Genomic DNA, 15,642 nt, shown 5'->3' with positions numbered 1-15,642 from the left:
ACCTTGACTCCGCAGGGACCCTGGTGCTTAAAGAAGAAGGCTCGAGGCTCCTGAGGGTTGAGCAGGCTGGGGACAGCCCAAGACAGAGCTGGGTTTTCTGCCTAGCACTTCCTCAGACTTCAGTGAGCATCAGAATCATCTGGAGGGCTTGTTAAAACATGGATTTCTGGGTCCTCCCCCAGAAATTTTGATTCCGTAGGCCTGGGTGGAGCCCGAGAACCTGCGTTTCTAACACGCTCCCAGGCGGTCAGGATGGTGGTGGGGTGTGGACTGCACTGCGAGCAGCGGGGGCTTGTGGGCAACAGCGGTTCGGCCTGCCTTCCCCCCTGTGAGCTGCCCGGCACCCCCCCCAGAGGTGCCCCCTTTCAGGCAAAGACCGCCTCAAGCAGAGGATCTGGAGGGCCTTGAGCGCCATGCTGAGGGGTTTGGACTTTATTCTGAGAACCAAAGGGAGCCTCGCAGAGACTGTAGGCCAGTGGCGAGGCCACCAGATGGACGGGTTAAGAAAGCTCACTGGGTACCGTGCGCTATACCATAGAGTCAGCCTGGAGGCGGGGAGGAGACTGGTGCGGGAGGGGGGCTAGTGGCAGGAGGGAGGGGGAGATGGTCAGAGTTAAGAGCTGCAGAGGGGGTAGATGAGACACGAGGGGATGTTGTAGGGAGACGGTAAGGGGGCTCTGGGAGCGCTCTAGGATTCCTGGCTGGGGAGCTGGGGAGCCATTCCTGAGATCAGAGGCAGGGCAGGAGGGGTGGTGAGGGGATCGGGGGTGGGGGGGGGTGGGGGGGGTGGGGGGGGTCGGGGGGGGAGCCAGGCTGACCGAGAGGGGCCCAGGAGTGTGCTTCATGCGCAGGAGCCCTCCTTGCTGTGGGCTGTGTGGCCTGGAGGGTCTGCAGTGATTGCCCTCCGGGCTGCATGGAGAGTCCTGCCACAAGCTTCTCCGAGCACCAGGAAGGGAGCGTCTCTCAGCTCGCATGACCAAAAAAGGATATTTTCTGTGTTTGAAGGTTTGCCCAGCTCTTTCCCTCCTCCCCCCACCTGGGGTTTCAGGTTCCCAGGCGAGCAGCTCTGAAAAGTTAAGGACTTTGCCTCGCACACGTCCACGCGCAGACAAGGGGAGCCTGGGGATGTGCGTGGGCCATGCTCAGTTCTGAGGTCGCAAATGCCACCCTTCTCCTCCTCTCCCTCCCCCCCCTTCCCCCCTTCCTCTACCCCCCCAACCTTTGACAGAGTATGTGTCCTTTTGGCCCCACCCTAGGATCACCACTTTCACAAAATGTCACTCATTGAGTTTTCACAGCAACTCCAAAAGGGTAGAATTATCTCTGCTTTACAGATAAAGAAACCGAGGCACAGAGAGATAAAGCAACTCCCCCCAAATCCTAGGACCAAAGCAGGGGGAGGGGTGAGTGAGGTGAGCGATGCAAGTGCAGGGGCCAATCCTGTCTTTAAAGTTTTATTGATAGTTGGGTCATCAAGGATTGTTCATTAATTTTGACTTTTAAAATATTGCTTTAAATACAATTATAAAAATGGGTTCTCATAAAAAAATTTTTTGCCTTAAAACTTTATTCTCTTGATTACTGAGTTTTTGGCATCTCTCTAAATTTTGTGCCCGGGATGGGTGCCTCACTCTCCTCACCCTGGGCCCAGCTTTGGCAGAGCCAAAATTGGAATCCGGGGCTGCTGATTCTGAAGCTGGGTCCTTCATTATTCCCTCTGCTGACTCCTGGCCCGCACCCCGCGCGTGCGTGCCGTGTGCTTCATTCACGTACTCGCTCGTTCAGTAAACAGTACTGTGGCAGTGTGGCATAACGGGGAGGGCGGGGCCTTGGAAATCAGGTCCGGGTTTTAAAATCTCACTCTGCCTCTCATTCCTGAGCGGCGGTCTGGAGTGCGGTTATGGGCACAAACTCCAGATCCCCACACACCTTGGTTTGACGCCTCCTCTGCCACTTTCTAGCTCTGTAGGTTTGCGTGGGTTGCTCGGAGCACCCTGTGCGTGGTTCTCTACTCTGTAAAGAGCAATGCTGATAATAGCATTTGTATAACATCATGCACCTGTGCTGGACGAAGACTGTGTGAATAGTACAACTCTAGGAAGGGTTTTCCATAAACCATAACAAACATACGTGGCTATTACAGGGTGGCATATGGGGGGAATACAGCTAGTGCACACTACGGGTTATAGTTAGGAACAGTTTAATTTTCTTTCATTAGTCGACACAAAGGCACTACACCAATACAAAGTGTCAACCACAGGGGGGTAGGTAGGACTGTTGTATTTTTTACATGACTTTTATGTAAACCTACAACTTCTCTAAGTAAAAGAATTTTTAACAATAAGTAAAAACAATACCCAAAATGACAAAAAATCATTATGCTAAGAGAAAGAAATCAGACACAAAGTACTCCATATGGTATGATACTTTTGTGTAAAATGTAAATATAAATAAATCTATTGAGACAGAATTAAATTAGTGGTTATTCAGAGCTGGGGAAGGATAGAGGGATTGAGAGGGGACAGCTAAGGGTGTGGGGTTTTTCTTTTTGGAGTAATGAAACTGTTCTAAAATTGATTGTGGTGATGAATGCACAACTCTGTGATTATACTAAAAGCCATTGTACACCGTGGATGGATTGTATGGTATGTGAATATATCTCAATAAAACTGCTTTTTTAAAAAAGAGGAATGCTGGCAACACTGCCACGTGGAGTTACTGCAGGGAATAGTGAGTGAATTTCTGTAAATCTCTTGGCACACAGGTGCTTTGTAAGTGTTATTATTTTGCATCCTTGCACAAGATACCACTCTGAGCCTCAGTTTCCCCACCTGTGAAGGAGGGACAGTAAAACCACCTCACAAGCATTTTGGGGGGTTGAACGGGACAACGTAAGTCAAGGGCACAGATGCTGAGTCACATGCACACCAGCTCCCCAAGGAAGCAATCCCTCTGCGCCTGACCTTTCAGCTCCCCAAAGCGCAGGCTCTTCCTTCCACCTGCATCTGTCTCCACCCGCTCCCCTCTCATGGGCCCAATTCACTGTTTCTTCAAGTCTCAGCTTCCATGTCCCCTCCCCGTGGAGGCCTTCCCCGAGCACCCACCACCCCTGCCAAGCCACGCCAGGTCTCCCTGTTTGACATTTCCAAGGCACTCTGTACCCTTCCTTCAGGGCTCTTCTTGCGATTGCAATTAAGCACTTTTCACTTAATTACATTTCATTAACTAACTCGCCTTCCTCATTTGACTGTGAGCCTGGGGAGGGCCTGGCTGGGTCTGTCTTGTTCACAGCTGTCCTCGGCACCCGAAGCAGCGCTGGAAGGCACTCGAAAGTCCCAGCTCTGGCATGTGATGGCCGGGGTCCTCAGCCAAACTGCATCTCAGTGTCCTTTTATGTCAAATTGGGAGAATCCTAACGGCACCAGCTTCCTAAGGCGCTGCGGTGGAACTCAGTTAGAGCCCTGCTGGCCTGTGAGGAAATGGGGCTGTGATGACTTTGTTGGTGCTCTGCTGGGTTAGGAGAGACAGCAGCCAAAACAAACATCTCCCGCATCTCCAGCGCTTACTGCAACCCAGGCCGGCTCCCCTCGCTCGCGCGCATTGGGGGCGGGTGGGGCTCTGCTCTGTGCAGCCATTTATGGAGCCAGGCTCCTTCCACTGCGTTTCTTTTAAAGATTTATTTATTTATTTTTTAAAAAAATATTTATTTATTATTATTATTTTTAATTACATTAAAAAATATATATGAGGTCCCATTCAACCCCACCGCCCCCGCCCCCCACTCCCCCCACAGCAACACTCTCTCCCATCATCGTGATCCATCCATTGCACCTGGTAAGTTCATCTCTGAGCATCACTGCACCCCATAGTCAATGGTCCACATCATAGCCCAGACTCTCTCACGTTCCATCCAGTGGGCCCTGGGGGAATCTACAGTGTCCCGTAATTGTCCGTGAAGCACTATCGAGGACAACTCTACGTCCCGAAAACGCCTCCACATCTCATCTCTTCCTCCTGTTCCCCACACCCAGCAGTCCCCATGGCTACCGTTCCCACACCCATTCCACATTTTCTCTGTGGACATTGGATTGGTTGTGTCCATTGCACACCTATGTCAAGTGAGGGCTTAGATTCCACATGGGTACTGGATGCACTCTTCCCGCTTCTAGTTGTAGACACTCTAGGTTCCATGTTGTGGTGGTTGACCTTCTTCAACTCCATGTTAAAGATTTATTTTATTTATTACCCCCACACACACACACTTTTGTGTGTTCTTCTCTGTCCACTTGTATTCTCCGCGGCACCGGGAATCTGTGTCTTTTTTTGGTTGCGTCATCTTGCTGCATCAGCTCTCCGTGTGTGCCGTGCCTCTCCTCCGTTGACTGCGCTTTTTCTCATGCCGAGTGCCTCAATGCGGGGCGCACTCCTTGCGTGTGGGGCTTCCCTATGCGGGGGACACACCTGCATGGCAGGGCACTCCTTGCGCATCAGCACTGCAAGAGCAGGAGGCCCTGGGTTTGAGCTCTGGACCTCCCAGATGGTGCGTGGACGCTCTATCAGTTGAGCCACATCTGCTTCCCTCCGCTGTGTTTCTTAAGCTGGGGTCCGCGGGCGGTTCTGTGGCTAGAATTCCGGGGGATCCATGAACTTGCATGGTGTCTTAGGTTAGTTTCCCTAGAAGCAGAGCCTGGGTTGGGGATTCTTGTGCAAATGATCAATGAAGGGAGAGCTCTGGGGGTGGGAGAAGCAGGACAGGATGGGCACAGAGCCAGCCGAGCAAGGGTGTGCCCTCGGCCAGGCGCACAGGGGCCTCTGGAGTATGGATTATCTTGCAGAGCTGGTTCTCCTGGGGACCAGGGGGCTGGTTTGTACCTGGTGGCAGTCGGCATTGGCTGTGGGCTGCCTGGGTGGGGTGGGTGTTTTAAACTCTGGGACCGGATGATTCCATTGGCTGCAATTCCCCGGGGCAGCAGCGAGCCCCGTTAGCAGCCAACCCCGCGGCAGCTTGTGGGGGGCTGCGTTTGCCCAGCGAAGGATCTGGGCAAGGCATCCCACGTGTCGACCATGAATGGGAAAAACTACAACTTTACTTTTACTTCAAACAGAAATTTAGCATTTTCTTTAATCGTGGAAGTATGCAATAAGCCACAATAGCATTAGCAGTATCTGTGCCTTTGTTACCACTAGAAATCACATATATTTTTACGACACATTCCTGTGATTACAAGTATCCTTGAGCTATCTATTATACTCATCTATACTTTAAAACTACAGTAGTTAGTGGACTGGGTAGTTTTTTGTTTAATGTGTTAATAAAGGACATATTATTATATTACAAACTTTCTTTTGACTATTTTGGTATTGGTGGGTCAGTATAATTGCATTCTTTTGTAATCCTGTGTACTTTCTGCATTTTATTTATTTATTTTTAAAGATTTATTTTATCTGTTTCTCTCCCCTTCCCCCCAGTTGTCTGCTCTCTGTGTCCATTCGCTGTGTGGTCTTCTGTGTCCTCTTGCATTCTTGTCATGCGGCACCAGGAAACTGTGTCACTTTTTTTTGTTGTGTCAACTTGCTGCATCAGCTCTCCGAGTGTGCAGTGCCACTCCTGGGCGGGTTGCACTTTTTTTTTTTGCATGGGGCGGCTTTCCATGTGGAGCACATTCCTTGCACATCGGGCACCCCTATGCTGGGGACAGTCCTGCATGGCACGGCACTCCTTGGACGCGGCAGCACTGCGCGTGGGCCAGCTCACCACACGGGTCGGGAGGCCCTGGGTATTGAACCCTGGACCCTCCATATGATAGACGGATGCTCTGTCAGTTGAGCTACAACCACTTCCCACTTTATGCATTTTAAAACATCATTCTGAGAAGGGATCTGTGACCCAGAAAAGGTTAAGTACTGTGTTCTCAGCCCTTGGTCACCTCAGCGTTCAATCAGGATCAAACCCCACTGCTGGGGAGGCTGGGAAATGCAGTCTCTCTGTGCCCCTAAAGAAGAGGAAATGGCCTGGGAGGTCACAGGCGTCAGCCACCCGAGTGATGGCGTGCGCTGCCCAGGGTACCGCTGGGGGCTGGGGGCAGGGGCAGAGGCCTGGTTCTCTGCAGGGATCCTAAACCTGTTGTCTCCTTAGGACAAGCCACGCTAAGGCCAAAGCTGCGGCAGCGGAACAGGCTGCACAGGCCGCCAACCAGGAGTCCAGCATCGCCCGCACATTGGCCAGGGAGCTGGCTCCAGACTTCTACCAGCCAGGTAGGGCCAGCCAGGGCAGGGAGGGCAGGGCAGGGTGGTGGTCAGCCCTGGGGCGGGTGCTCACTTGGCTTGCTGGAAAGCTGAGCCGCCCGCGTGGCTCCTGGGTGCCTGTGAGTTCTGGAAACTGGGCCTGGAGCACATGTGGGGTCCTGTGTGATGCAAGGGGATTGGGGGGGAAGCATGGCCCGGCCTTCACACTGCTGAGATCGAGGTGGGAGTTATCAGAGGCTTCCCAGCTTGGACGGACCCTTCTCCAGGCTGTCTCTTCTCCCTGCACAGAGCACACAGACAGTTGGAGCTGGCAAGCTAAAGGAGGGAGGGGTACCTGGGTGATGAGGGGGCGGGAAGGCTTCCTGCCCTTGCTCAGCAGTGTGGTCAAGCATTCATTGAGCGCCGTCCATGGGTCAGGCACTGTGCTGGGCTCTGGGGATGTAACTGGGATCCAGCATCTAGAGGAGCAGAGAATCACAGAGACGGCATAGGAGGGGGCGAGGCATGCAGACACTGAGTTCAAGTCCTGACATCACTGCTTACCGGCCAAGGGACTTTGGGCAAGCTTCCTGATCTGTAAAATGGAAGTAAGAATAGCAGCTACCTTTGTGTGTGGATTAAATGCACGTCAGGAGGGAAACACCGGGCCCGGTCCCCCATCAGTCTCGATTCCTGTTAGCTGTTGTTTCACTCTGATGATTGAAGTCCACACCGCATGGTGAGAGCAGTGTGGTTAGAACAGGGCCTCAGGGGCTCCCAGGAGGCACTTAACTCAGGCAAGCGGAGGGGTTGGGAAGCTTCCCTTGGGAGAAGCCATCTGAGCTGCATTTTGAAGACAGGAGTTCACCAGGTCAGTGGGTCTCAGAGCTTCATGCCGTTGCTGGGTCCACCCCCAGGGTTTCTGAGTCAAGCGGTCTGTGGGGAGCCTGAGAATTTGCATTTCGAACAGGTTCTCGTGGGTGATGCCTGCTGACGCTGCTCACCCCAGGGCTGCACTTTGAGAACCACTGCATCAGTTGGCGTTGGGTGGGCCAGGGGACTCGAGGAGGGAGCTACAGGTGCTAATGCCGGGAAGCTAGATGCAAAGTAAGCAGTGGGGTGGGTCAGGAGGGTCTCCCGGCTAGGATACAATTTTCACTAGGATAGAGTAGTGGGCAGTCCCTAAGGGCAAGAGATTGGTGGTATGGAAGGGCTCGAAGGTGAATCACAAGATTCGATTTGTGTTTTCTAAACATTAGTCTGGCTGCAGCAAGGAGAGACCAGAGGCAGTCGAGGTGGAAGGCTCTGGAGCACAGTTCTGTGCCTGGGCAGCTGGACAGCATTTACACTCAGTCGCTTCCTGTCACAGTGCGCCCCCTGCTGGTCCTGGGAGGAGCTACCTGTCCCTTGCCTGGTCATACCTCTAAACTATGTCTGCCAGGCACTGAACTCAGCCTTTTACGGGCATTTTCTCAACTCATCCCTCCATTAATATTTATGTAATAGACAGCTTTAGGCCCATTTTATAGATAAGAGAATAGAAAAAAAGACAATGTTGTGTTTTAGAGCATAAGCCTGGAGCCAGGGTGCTGGTTCTGGCTCTGCCCTTTGTCTGCTGTGTGACTTTGGGTAAGTGATTTAACCTCTCTGAGCCTCAGTTTCTTCATCTGTAAAACGGAGGTTAATAATAGCACCCATATCATAGCACTGGAAAAGTATGAGTAAATATTGAAAATTGCTTAGGACAGTGCCTGGCACTTGGAAAATGCTATACAAGTGCTGGTTGGGTAAATAAATGAGGCTCAGAAGGGTTTAGTGGTTACCCAAGATTGCCTAGAGGTAGGACCAGGATTCCAATCCAGCCTGTCCGTATTCTGCCTGGCAGGTCCTGAATATCAGAAGCGCCGGCTGCTCCAGGAGATCCTGGAGAACTCGGAGAGTCTACTGGAGCCCCCCGACCGGGGCCTGGGCCCCGCGGGTCTCCCAAGGCCTACCCGCGAGAGCCCGGAGCTGCACGAGCACGAGACCCCCCGGCCGGAGGGCGGCCCCCCGTCGCCGGCCGGGACGCCCCCGCAACCCAAGCGGCCCAGGCCGGGGGCGTCCAAGGACGGCCTGCTGGGCCCGGGCACCTGGAACGGCGAGCCCGGCGGCGGGGGCAGCCGTCCGGTCACGCCGTCCGAGGGCGCGGGCCGCCGCAGCCCGGCGCGGCCGGCCACCGAGCACATGGCCATCGAGGCGCTGCAGACGCCGCCCGCGCCGCCGCGGGAGCCCGAGGTGGCGCTCTACCGCGGCTACCACAGCTACGCCGTGCGCACCGCGCCCCCCGCGCCGCCGCCCTTCGAGGAGGAGCCCGAGCCCCAGGCCGCCGGGGACGACTCGGCGCCCGCCTCCCCGGTCACCGCCCCCGCGCAGGTCCCCGCGCCCCACGGCCCCGAGGCTCCCGCCAAGCTGGAGCCCAAGCCCATCGTCCCCAGGGCCGAGCCCAAGGCCAAGGCCCGCAAGACTGAGGCCCGAGGGCTGACCAAGGCCGGGGCCAAGAAGAAGGCTCGGAAGGAGGCAGCGCTGGCGGCAGAGGCCGAGGTCGAGGTGGAAGAGGTGAGGCTGCGCGCAGAAGCAGGCCGGGATCCGTCCAGGCGGTGGGCTTGCGGCAGGATCCGGGTGCCGGGTGATCTCCAGGAGGGCCTGGAAGCAGGACAGAGCGGGGGAGAGTGGCCAGCAGGGACAGGCACCCACGCCCGACCCATGGAGGCCTCTGGAGCATAAATTACACGCAGAGCCCTCCGCGCCTTTTGGGCCGGGCATCCCATCGGCCCAGGGCAGTTCTCAGCAGCAGGGGGCGCAGGTGAGCCGCGGGCACCTGCCCCGTCACGGTGGGGCAGGAAGCGCCCACAGGACTTGGGCTGCGACCTCGGGGCTGGCTCTGGCAGGCTGGGAGCAAGGAGCTACAGCAGGTGGGAGCGAAGCCAGCTTCTGGGGGACCGTGTCCCCAGAGGGGTAGCAGTTGAGGAGGTGGGGCACCTGTGTGGTGTGGGAGGCTCCTGCCCCTCTCTGGACCCTGAGAGTAATGATTTCCAAGAACACTTCCCGCCCTGGCGGTCTTCGGTCCGGATGCGGGGGATTCAGCGTGGAGAGGGATGCCCTCCGCCGGGTCCTTCCGACCCGCCTTGTTGTGACCGGGGTGGGGGTGGGGGCCTCAGCGGCCTGGGGGATCGAGCAGACTCTCCCCACCCGCCCCAGGTCCCCAACACCGTCCTCATCTGTATGGTGATCCTGCTGAACATCGGCCTGGCCATCCTCTTCGTTCACCTCCTGACCTGACCTCCTCTGCCAGGTGCGGCTGCGCGGAGGGGCGGAGCCTGCAGGGGCTTCTGGGCCCCAGGGTGATATAGAAGGAAGGGGTGGGAGGGGGCGGGAGGGGGTGAGAGGGGGCGGGACCCTGCAGGGGCTCTGGGCACCAGGGCATCGGGAGGAAGGGCCTGACTGGGTGCCTGTTCTCCAGCAGAAGCAGCGAGGTCTTAGTTCACGTACCTACTCACTCATTCACTCACTCACTCAGTCATTCATTCACTCATTCATTCATTTGACCAACATTTACTGAGCAACTGCCCTGGTAGAAGCTGAGGCTCAGTCCTGCCCCCAGAAACGGGCTGAACAGGATGACAGAAACCCTAAGCTCACAGCTGCTTGTGTGAAGGCCTTGCAGTTAAAGCATCAACCAAGACTTGCCTCCCTCCCCCGAGATCCCCGGGAGTCTAGACTGAGTCCCCCTGGGATGGGCAGGGCTCTCTTCTCTGGTCCTTTCTCCCTTCCCGCTTCACCTCTAACCCACCTGCCCCCACCCCCCCTCCTGACAGCCTCCTGTTAGTAATGGGCTCCATCTTCTCCTCATGAGTGAGCTGAGGTGCTGGGTGGGTGGGGCGCTGGGCTGGAGGAAAGTGCCCCTGTCTGGTTGCAGGGTGAAGTAGCTACAAGATCGCCCAGACCTTTCTCCTGTCGGGACCTGCCCTTCCCGCCGTGCTCCTGTGCTCATGATGCTTTTCCCCCAACTCCCACTCCAAGACCCCTCCCAGGAGCCTAGCTTAGGGTGGGCCCCCACCCCTAGGCCAGAGGGAGAGAGGGAGAAGAAACCCCTGTCCCGTCACCCTGTAAGTAGTCGCTGGCAATGAGTCTGCTAGAGGCCGCCCTGGCGTGAAGGTTGAGCTCTGCACATACCATCTGGACACCTGGAAAGGTTCCTGCAAGAACCGATGGCTCAGTGACCTGGGGGAGAGCAGGATCGGACAGTTCACAGTGGGGGAGGGAAGAGTGGACCAGGCAGAGGTGACAGCACCTGCCAATACCGAGAGACAGATGTCTGGAAGGAAAAGGAGGGACGGTGGCCCGCAAGGGGCCACAGAGGCCTCGGACTTGTCTCTCGTCCAGTGGAGCATCAGAGCTTGGGACAGGGCTGCCCTTGGGACTTGGGGAGATGGGACCCCGCTCCTGAGATCAGGCGCAGGCCCGAGCGCCTTCCCTCCCTCACCCACCCTCTACTGCTGTCCCTTTGCAGAGCCAGAAGTTCCTGCTGAGGATGCCGGCACCCATCTTTCTGCCATGCTGGGCAGGGTGGCCAAGGAGGCCTGGACTCTGGCCCCGGAGCCCCGGCGTCCGCTCACATCCACACCGCCGACGCTTCAGCCTCCCCCTGTGCCGGGGCTGGGTGGCAGGAGGAGCTGAGAGGAACGGACTGTGCAGGGCCCCCCCGCCAGAGGAAAGCCCCGAGGGCACGCGCTTCCCGCTCTGCTCCTGTCCCCCATCCTCATCCACTCCTTTGCCTTGTCCCCAGGTCACCCCCTCCCTGGGTTTTCGTGTGTTTTAGAAGTCACCGAACCAAGATAGTCATATTAAGTCCTACCCCTCTTCGTCTTATTGACCCCCCCCCTTTTTTTGTTTAAAGCTTCCGGCTGGTGGGCTGAGCCCTCCCTTGAAAGCAGAGGGAGTGACGAAATCCCCTGTGGTGGGCCGACTGCCCTTTGCGTCCCCCACACTCTGCCCCTCGGCCACAGATGTCCTGGATGACAGTAGAGGAATGGTCACACTCTCCTCCGTGTTCCTAGCTCCTCCTGCTGGTCCACTTTGCTTCCGCCTGGACCGACAGAAGGGGGGGGCCCAGGAGCTGGAGGCTTTGGCTTGGAAGCCACTGCCCAGATGGCCAGGGGCGGGGCGAGAGAACGGGGAGGGGCGGTCCCCATGGTCCTTGTGTTTGTGTCTGATGTCAAGGCTGGGTTTGCGTTTAGAGCTTCCGGGGTGCTCAGGGAGGGGATGCTGAAAAGGGTCACCGGGTAGGTCCCTGAGGCTGGCGAGACAAGCTGCTCCGTGATGCCGTGTGGACTGGCGCGTCTGCCCCCCCCGCCAGCGTTCCCTCCGGGAAGCCCAGGCAGACGTCCTGGGGCTGACGCCAGGCAGGGGCTGCTTGTCACAAAGCAAGAAGCGCCTGGCTCTGACTAGGTGCTCGGGGGTACCCCTTCAGCTTGCTTGCCGAAGATATTTGCATGTACCTCACCTGTAGCTGTTTTGAACACACAGCGTGTGTGTGCCCTTGGACTTGCTGGGCTTGGGGTGGAGACCGGGGATGGGAGGAGGGCTGGGAGCCCCTGCCCCAAGGAGGACGGGTGTGGCCATGGCATCCACGCAGAGCTTGAGGGAGCCCCTGCTGTCCTGCCTTGCTTCTCTGGACCTTGGGGCTTTGGCAGTGTGGCCAGGTCTCCCCAGGACAGCTCTGCACCCTCGACGTTTGCTTCTTAATGGACTCAACTTCCCCATTTCGGCCTCAGTACCTGGGAACCTTCTCCTCCAGCTTCACGCCTGATGTTTCGAGCACTGTCAGGCCTCGTGGCTTCGTTGGATCCTGGACTGCATTTCTGCAGAGAAGAGCCTGCGGAGTCTCCCAGCCTCGGCCTGTCGGAGCTGTGGTTCTGTACCTGTGTCTGTGGGATTTTCTGGACTCCTAAGGAATGAGGGGGTGGGCGGGGGTGGGCGGGGGTGGGCGGGGCCTTGTTCAGAGCTGCGGCTCCAGGCCCGGCACCGAGGCCACTGTCTGCGGTTTTCGGTCTGTTGGCGCACCACCGGGCCAGTGTTGGCTCAGGAAGCTGCAGTCCAGGCGACAATAAACCCGCCTCTGCTCACGGCTCTGCCGGGCTGCAGTGTCTGCTTGTGGGCCCAGAACGAGGCGCCAGCTGCAGGTGGGCTGGGGAGAGGCTGGGGCCCCCGGTCCTGCTCTCCTTCTTGCTGTTCCTGTCACACCTCTGGAGGGACAGCTGGGGGGCTTTGATCCTGGAGGAGAAGCTCACAGGCCACAGACCTTCTGGGGTACACCTGAGTTTCCAGAGCATCCTTCCGGAGGCTTCTCTGAGCAGAGTATGGAAGGAGAACAAGGTTAGGGCACCCAGGGAGCCATCCCACCTCAGCCTCTTCTCAGCCTCAGTTTTCTCATCTGTAAAATGAGCATAATAGTATCTGCTTCATGGGGCTGTCATGAGGACTGCATCAGATGTTGACATTCATGTAAAGCCCAGCAGTAGAAGGCAGCTGAGACACAGAGACCTGTGTGATTATTACACCATAAATCTGTCATTAGCTCTCTCCCCAGCCATCTTTCACTCTAGCTGAGGGCCCTGGAAGCCCCAAAGGGGTGGGGATGCTCCAGGCACCAGTTGTAGAGTCACCGGATGCCTTGGCCAGGACACGCAGAGGCTGTCTTCACACTTACTCAGCAGAGGCTCAGAGAGAAGGGACTTACCCAAGGCCACATAGCAACTGCTGGCAGGTCAGTGGGGCAAGTTCTCTTGCCTTTGTTTGTGGATAAGCACTTTCCATGAAGGTTCTCTCTCAAAACCTCCCTCAAAGAGGGCTGGGGCACTGCGGGGAGGGTGCCTCACCTGCCCCTAGGCTGAATTCAGGCTGGCCCTGGGGCGACTCGGTAATCAGGAGCCCTGGGTTCTCTCCCCAGTGCGCCACAGACTTGCTTTATGTCCCCTCTTTCTGTGCCTCAGTTTCCTTTTCTGCCTACCCCACCCCAAAGCCTTCGTCACAGGCAGTGCAGTTATGAGAATCAAATGAGGTCTATTATGGGTTGTAAGGAGGTTTTCCCAACCTTGGAATGATCCAGGGATCCCGAGGAAGTGTTGTTGGCTCAGAGAAGGGGTGGTGGGATTGGGAAGGCAGGAATTGTTTTACTCTGCAGAGGCTTTGATAAGACCCAAAGGGGAGCTGGGGGTGGGCAGCCCAGTTGGCTGATCCGAGGACTGGCTGTGGAGGGAGGGTCCGAGGAGGTGGGGTGGCTGCATTTGAATCACCCGGGATGGGTTGAAAAGAAGGCAGACGCCTGCGCCCCTGGACTGGCGGTCCAGAGCCAGGTAAGGTTGGTTGGAGTCTCGCGCCCCCTGGTGGCTCAAGCGTAGGACACAGCCTGGCTGGTGCTTCCTCCAGCTCAGCGCCGGGCAGGTCTGGGAAGTTTGGTGGGTCCTCTGCCCCGCCCTGGATTCATTTAAGGTGTTTTGGACCATGGTGGAACATGAGACTGCCTCGCGGGCATTACCGGGACCTGTGATCACTGACCACTACCTTCGGTTCTCTGCAGGACAATTCCAGGCAGGAAAGGGGTGGGGCCCAGGAACTGGGGGAGTCAGCTTTCGGATCCAGAACAGGAAGGACATTTTCATAATCTCCTGACAGTCCCACAGAGGGTGCAGCTGTGCTGGGAGAGATGTAAGCCCAGGTGGGAACCCTGGAGGCTCCAGGCCTGAAACATATGGAGCATCCCCTAGTATGTAATTCAAACTAAAAATCATACTTAAATTGTAAAACACAAAACTTGCATAGGTGCTGAAGTTAAAATAGCTTCACTTAGTTTCTGTCTACAAATTCTGCGTATACATCCATAGAGGGTGCACTTCCTCTTTTTCTGCCCCTACCTTTCTTGTCCACCAAGGGAGGAGAAAACTCCACTACGGGTCAGGCACTGGGCTAATCCCTCCACTCACTCTGTCTGGTGGCAGGAGAGCAGTGTGGCCTGGTGCGTGGCTTCTGAAGTCAGGACACTGGTTCCCATCCTTGGTTTCCTGTTCCAGGATGACAATGACCACACTACCCACCCCTTAACATTGAAAATGTGAGCAAAGCACAATGCCCTGCATGGAGTGAGCACACAGTCAACGTGCTCTGATTGTTCAAGCCCCACCACAACTCCAAAAGGTAGATTGTACTCCTCTCATTTTACAGATGAGGGGACTGAGGTTTGGAGAGGTGGAGTAATTGACTCAAGGTATCTCAGTGAGGGAAGGGCTGAGCTGGGACTTGAAACCCAGGGTCTGTGCTCTTTGCACTGAACCACACTGCCTCCCACAGTGAACTCAGTGTGATATCATGGACAGGCCAATGCTGCATGACCACAGAGCCCCTCGTCCCCGTGTCCATTTCCCCAACTAGTCTGTGGATTTCTGTGCTTGTGAATCTGGGTGCTGCAGAGAAGGGATATACTATCTTTCATGACTCCTTTTCCCCTTCACTGGCTTTACCTTACACCCACTGCCCTTTCCCTGGAGCACTAGGAAATGAACAGCTCACAAGAGAGTTTTTATTTTCTTCCCTTAATCTCCAATTTTGTTTGTCTGCTATGTTGTAAAACAACTTTATAGAGTTATAAGTGACATATAATAAACTACATATTTTGAAAATATGCTGTTTGATAAGTTCTGTCTCATACCCAGACACCATTACCACAATCAAGATAATGAACATCATACCTTAAAGTTTTCTTGTGGTCCTTTGTAATTTTCCCTTCCCAACTTCAACCCTTCTCCCCATCCCTAGGTTTGCCTTCTGTCACTATAGAAGGAATTATGCATTGGGTGTTCTTATTTTTGGTCTGTCTTTTAATCAGCATAATTATTTTGCATGCTCTACTTTTTTACAGTGGGCTTTAGGAAACTTATTTTGGGAATTCATGCATTAAAGTAAAAAAAAAAAAAGCAGAAATAAGTCAATATAAGCAACAGGGAAAATATAATTAAAAGTATTTAAATGTGTAAAAGTACCTTGAAGCACTTCTTTATCTGCATCCCACAACTTTTATGTGTTTTCATTACCATTCAGGTAAAAATATTTAAAAATTCCCCTTGTCATTTTTTTCTTTGACCTGTATATTTTCTATTTCTATTTTTGCTATCTTCATGTTTTCCTTTAAATCCTTTAACATATTTATATTACCTTTTTAAAGGCCTTGTCTATTAATGACATCATCCCTGTCATTTCTGGATCTTGTTCTATGGACTGTTTTCCCCCTTGTATTAAGATTCACATTTTACTGCCTCATTTTTCTAGTCATTATTTTTATTGGAATCTGGGTAATGTAAATATTGTGTTGTTGATTGTCTGAGC

The 15,642-nt window shown here is 54.9% G+C and overlaps 1 protein-coding gene across 1 annotated transcript in view; it reads left to right on the top strand.

The window, feature by feature from the left end:
- The window catches only part of JPH2 (junctophilin 2), a 78,540-nt gene extending 63,601 nt beyond the window's left edge, over positions 1–14,939 (top strand). Inside the window, exons 3-6 of the mRNA XM_058287126.2 lie at positions 6,137–6,255; positions 8,111–8,820; positions 9,463–9,556; positions 10,775–14,939. Of these exons, the coding sequence (XP_058143109.1) occupies positions 6,137–6,255; positions 8,111–8,820; positions 9,463–9,543 (910 nt within the window). The 3' untranslated portion in view covers positions 9,544–9,556; positions 10,775–14,939. The remainder of the gene's footprint in view (positions 1–6,136; positions 6,256–8,110; positions 8,821–9,462; positions 9,557–10,774) is intronic.
- Positions 14,940–15,642: the final 703 nt, after the last annotated feature.

This window comes from Dasypus novemcinctus, chromosome 24, assembly GCF_030445035.2.
Source record: "Dasypus novemcinctus isolate mDasNov1 chromosome 24, mDasNov1.1.hap2, whole genome shotgun sequence".
NCBI classification, from domain to species: Eukaryota; Metazoa; Chordata; class Mammalia; order Cingulata; family Dasypodidae; genus Dasypus; species Dasypus novemcinctus.
This window is presented reverse-complemented; position numbering and strand designations above follow the sequence as displayed.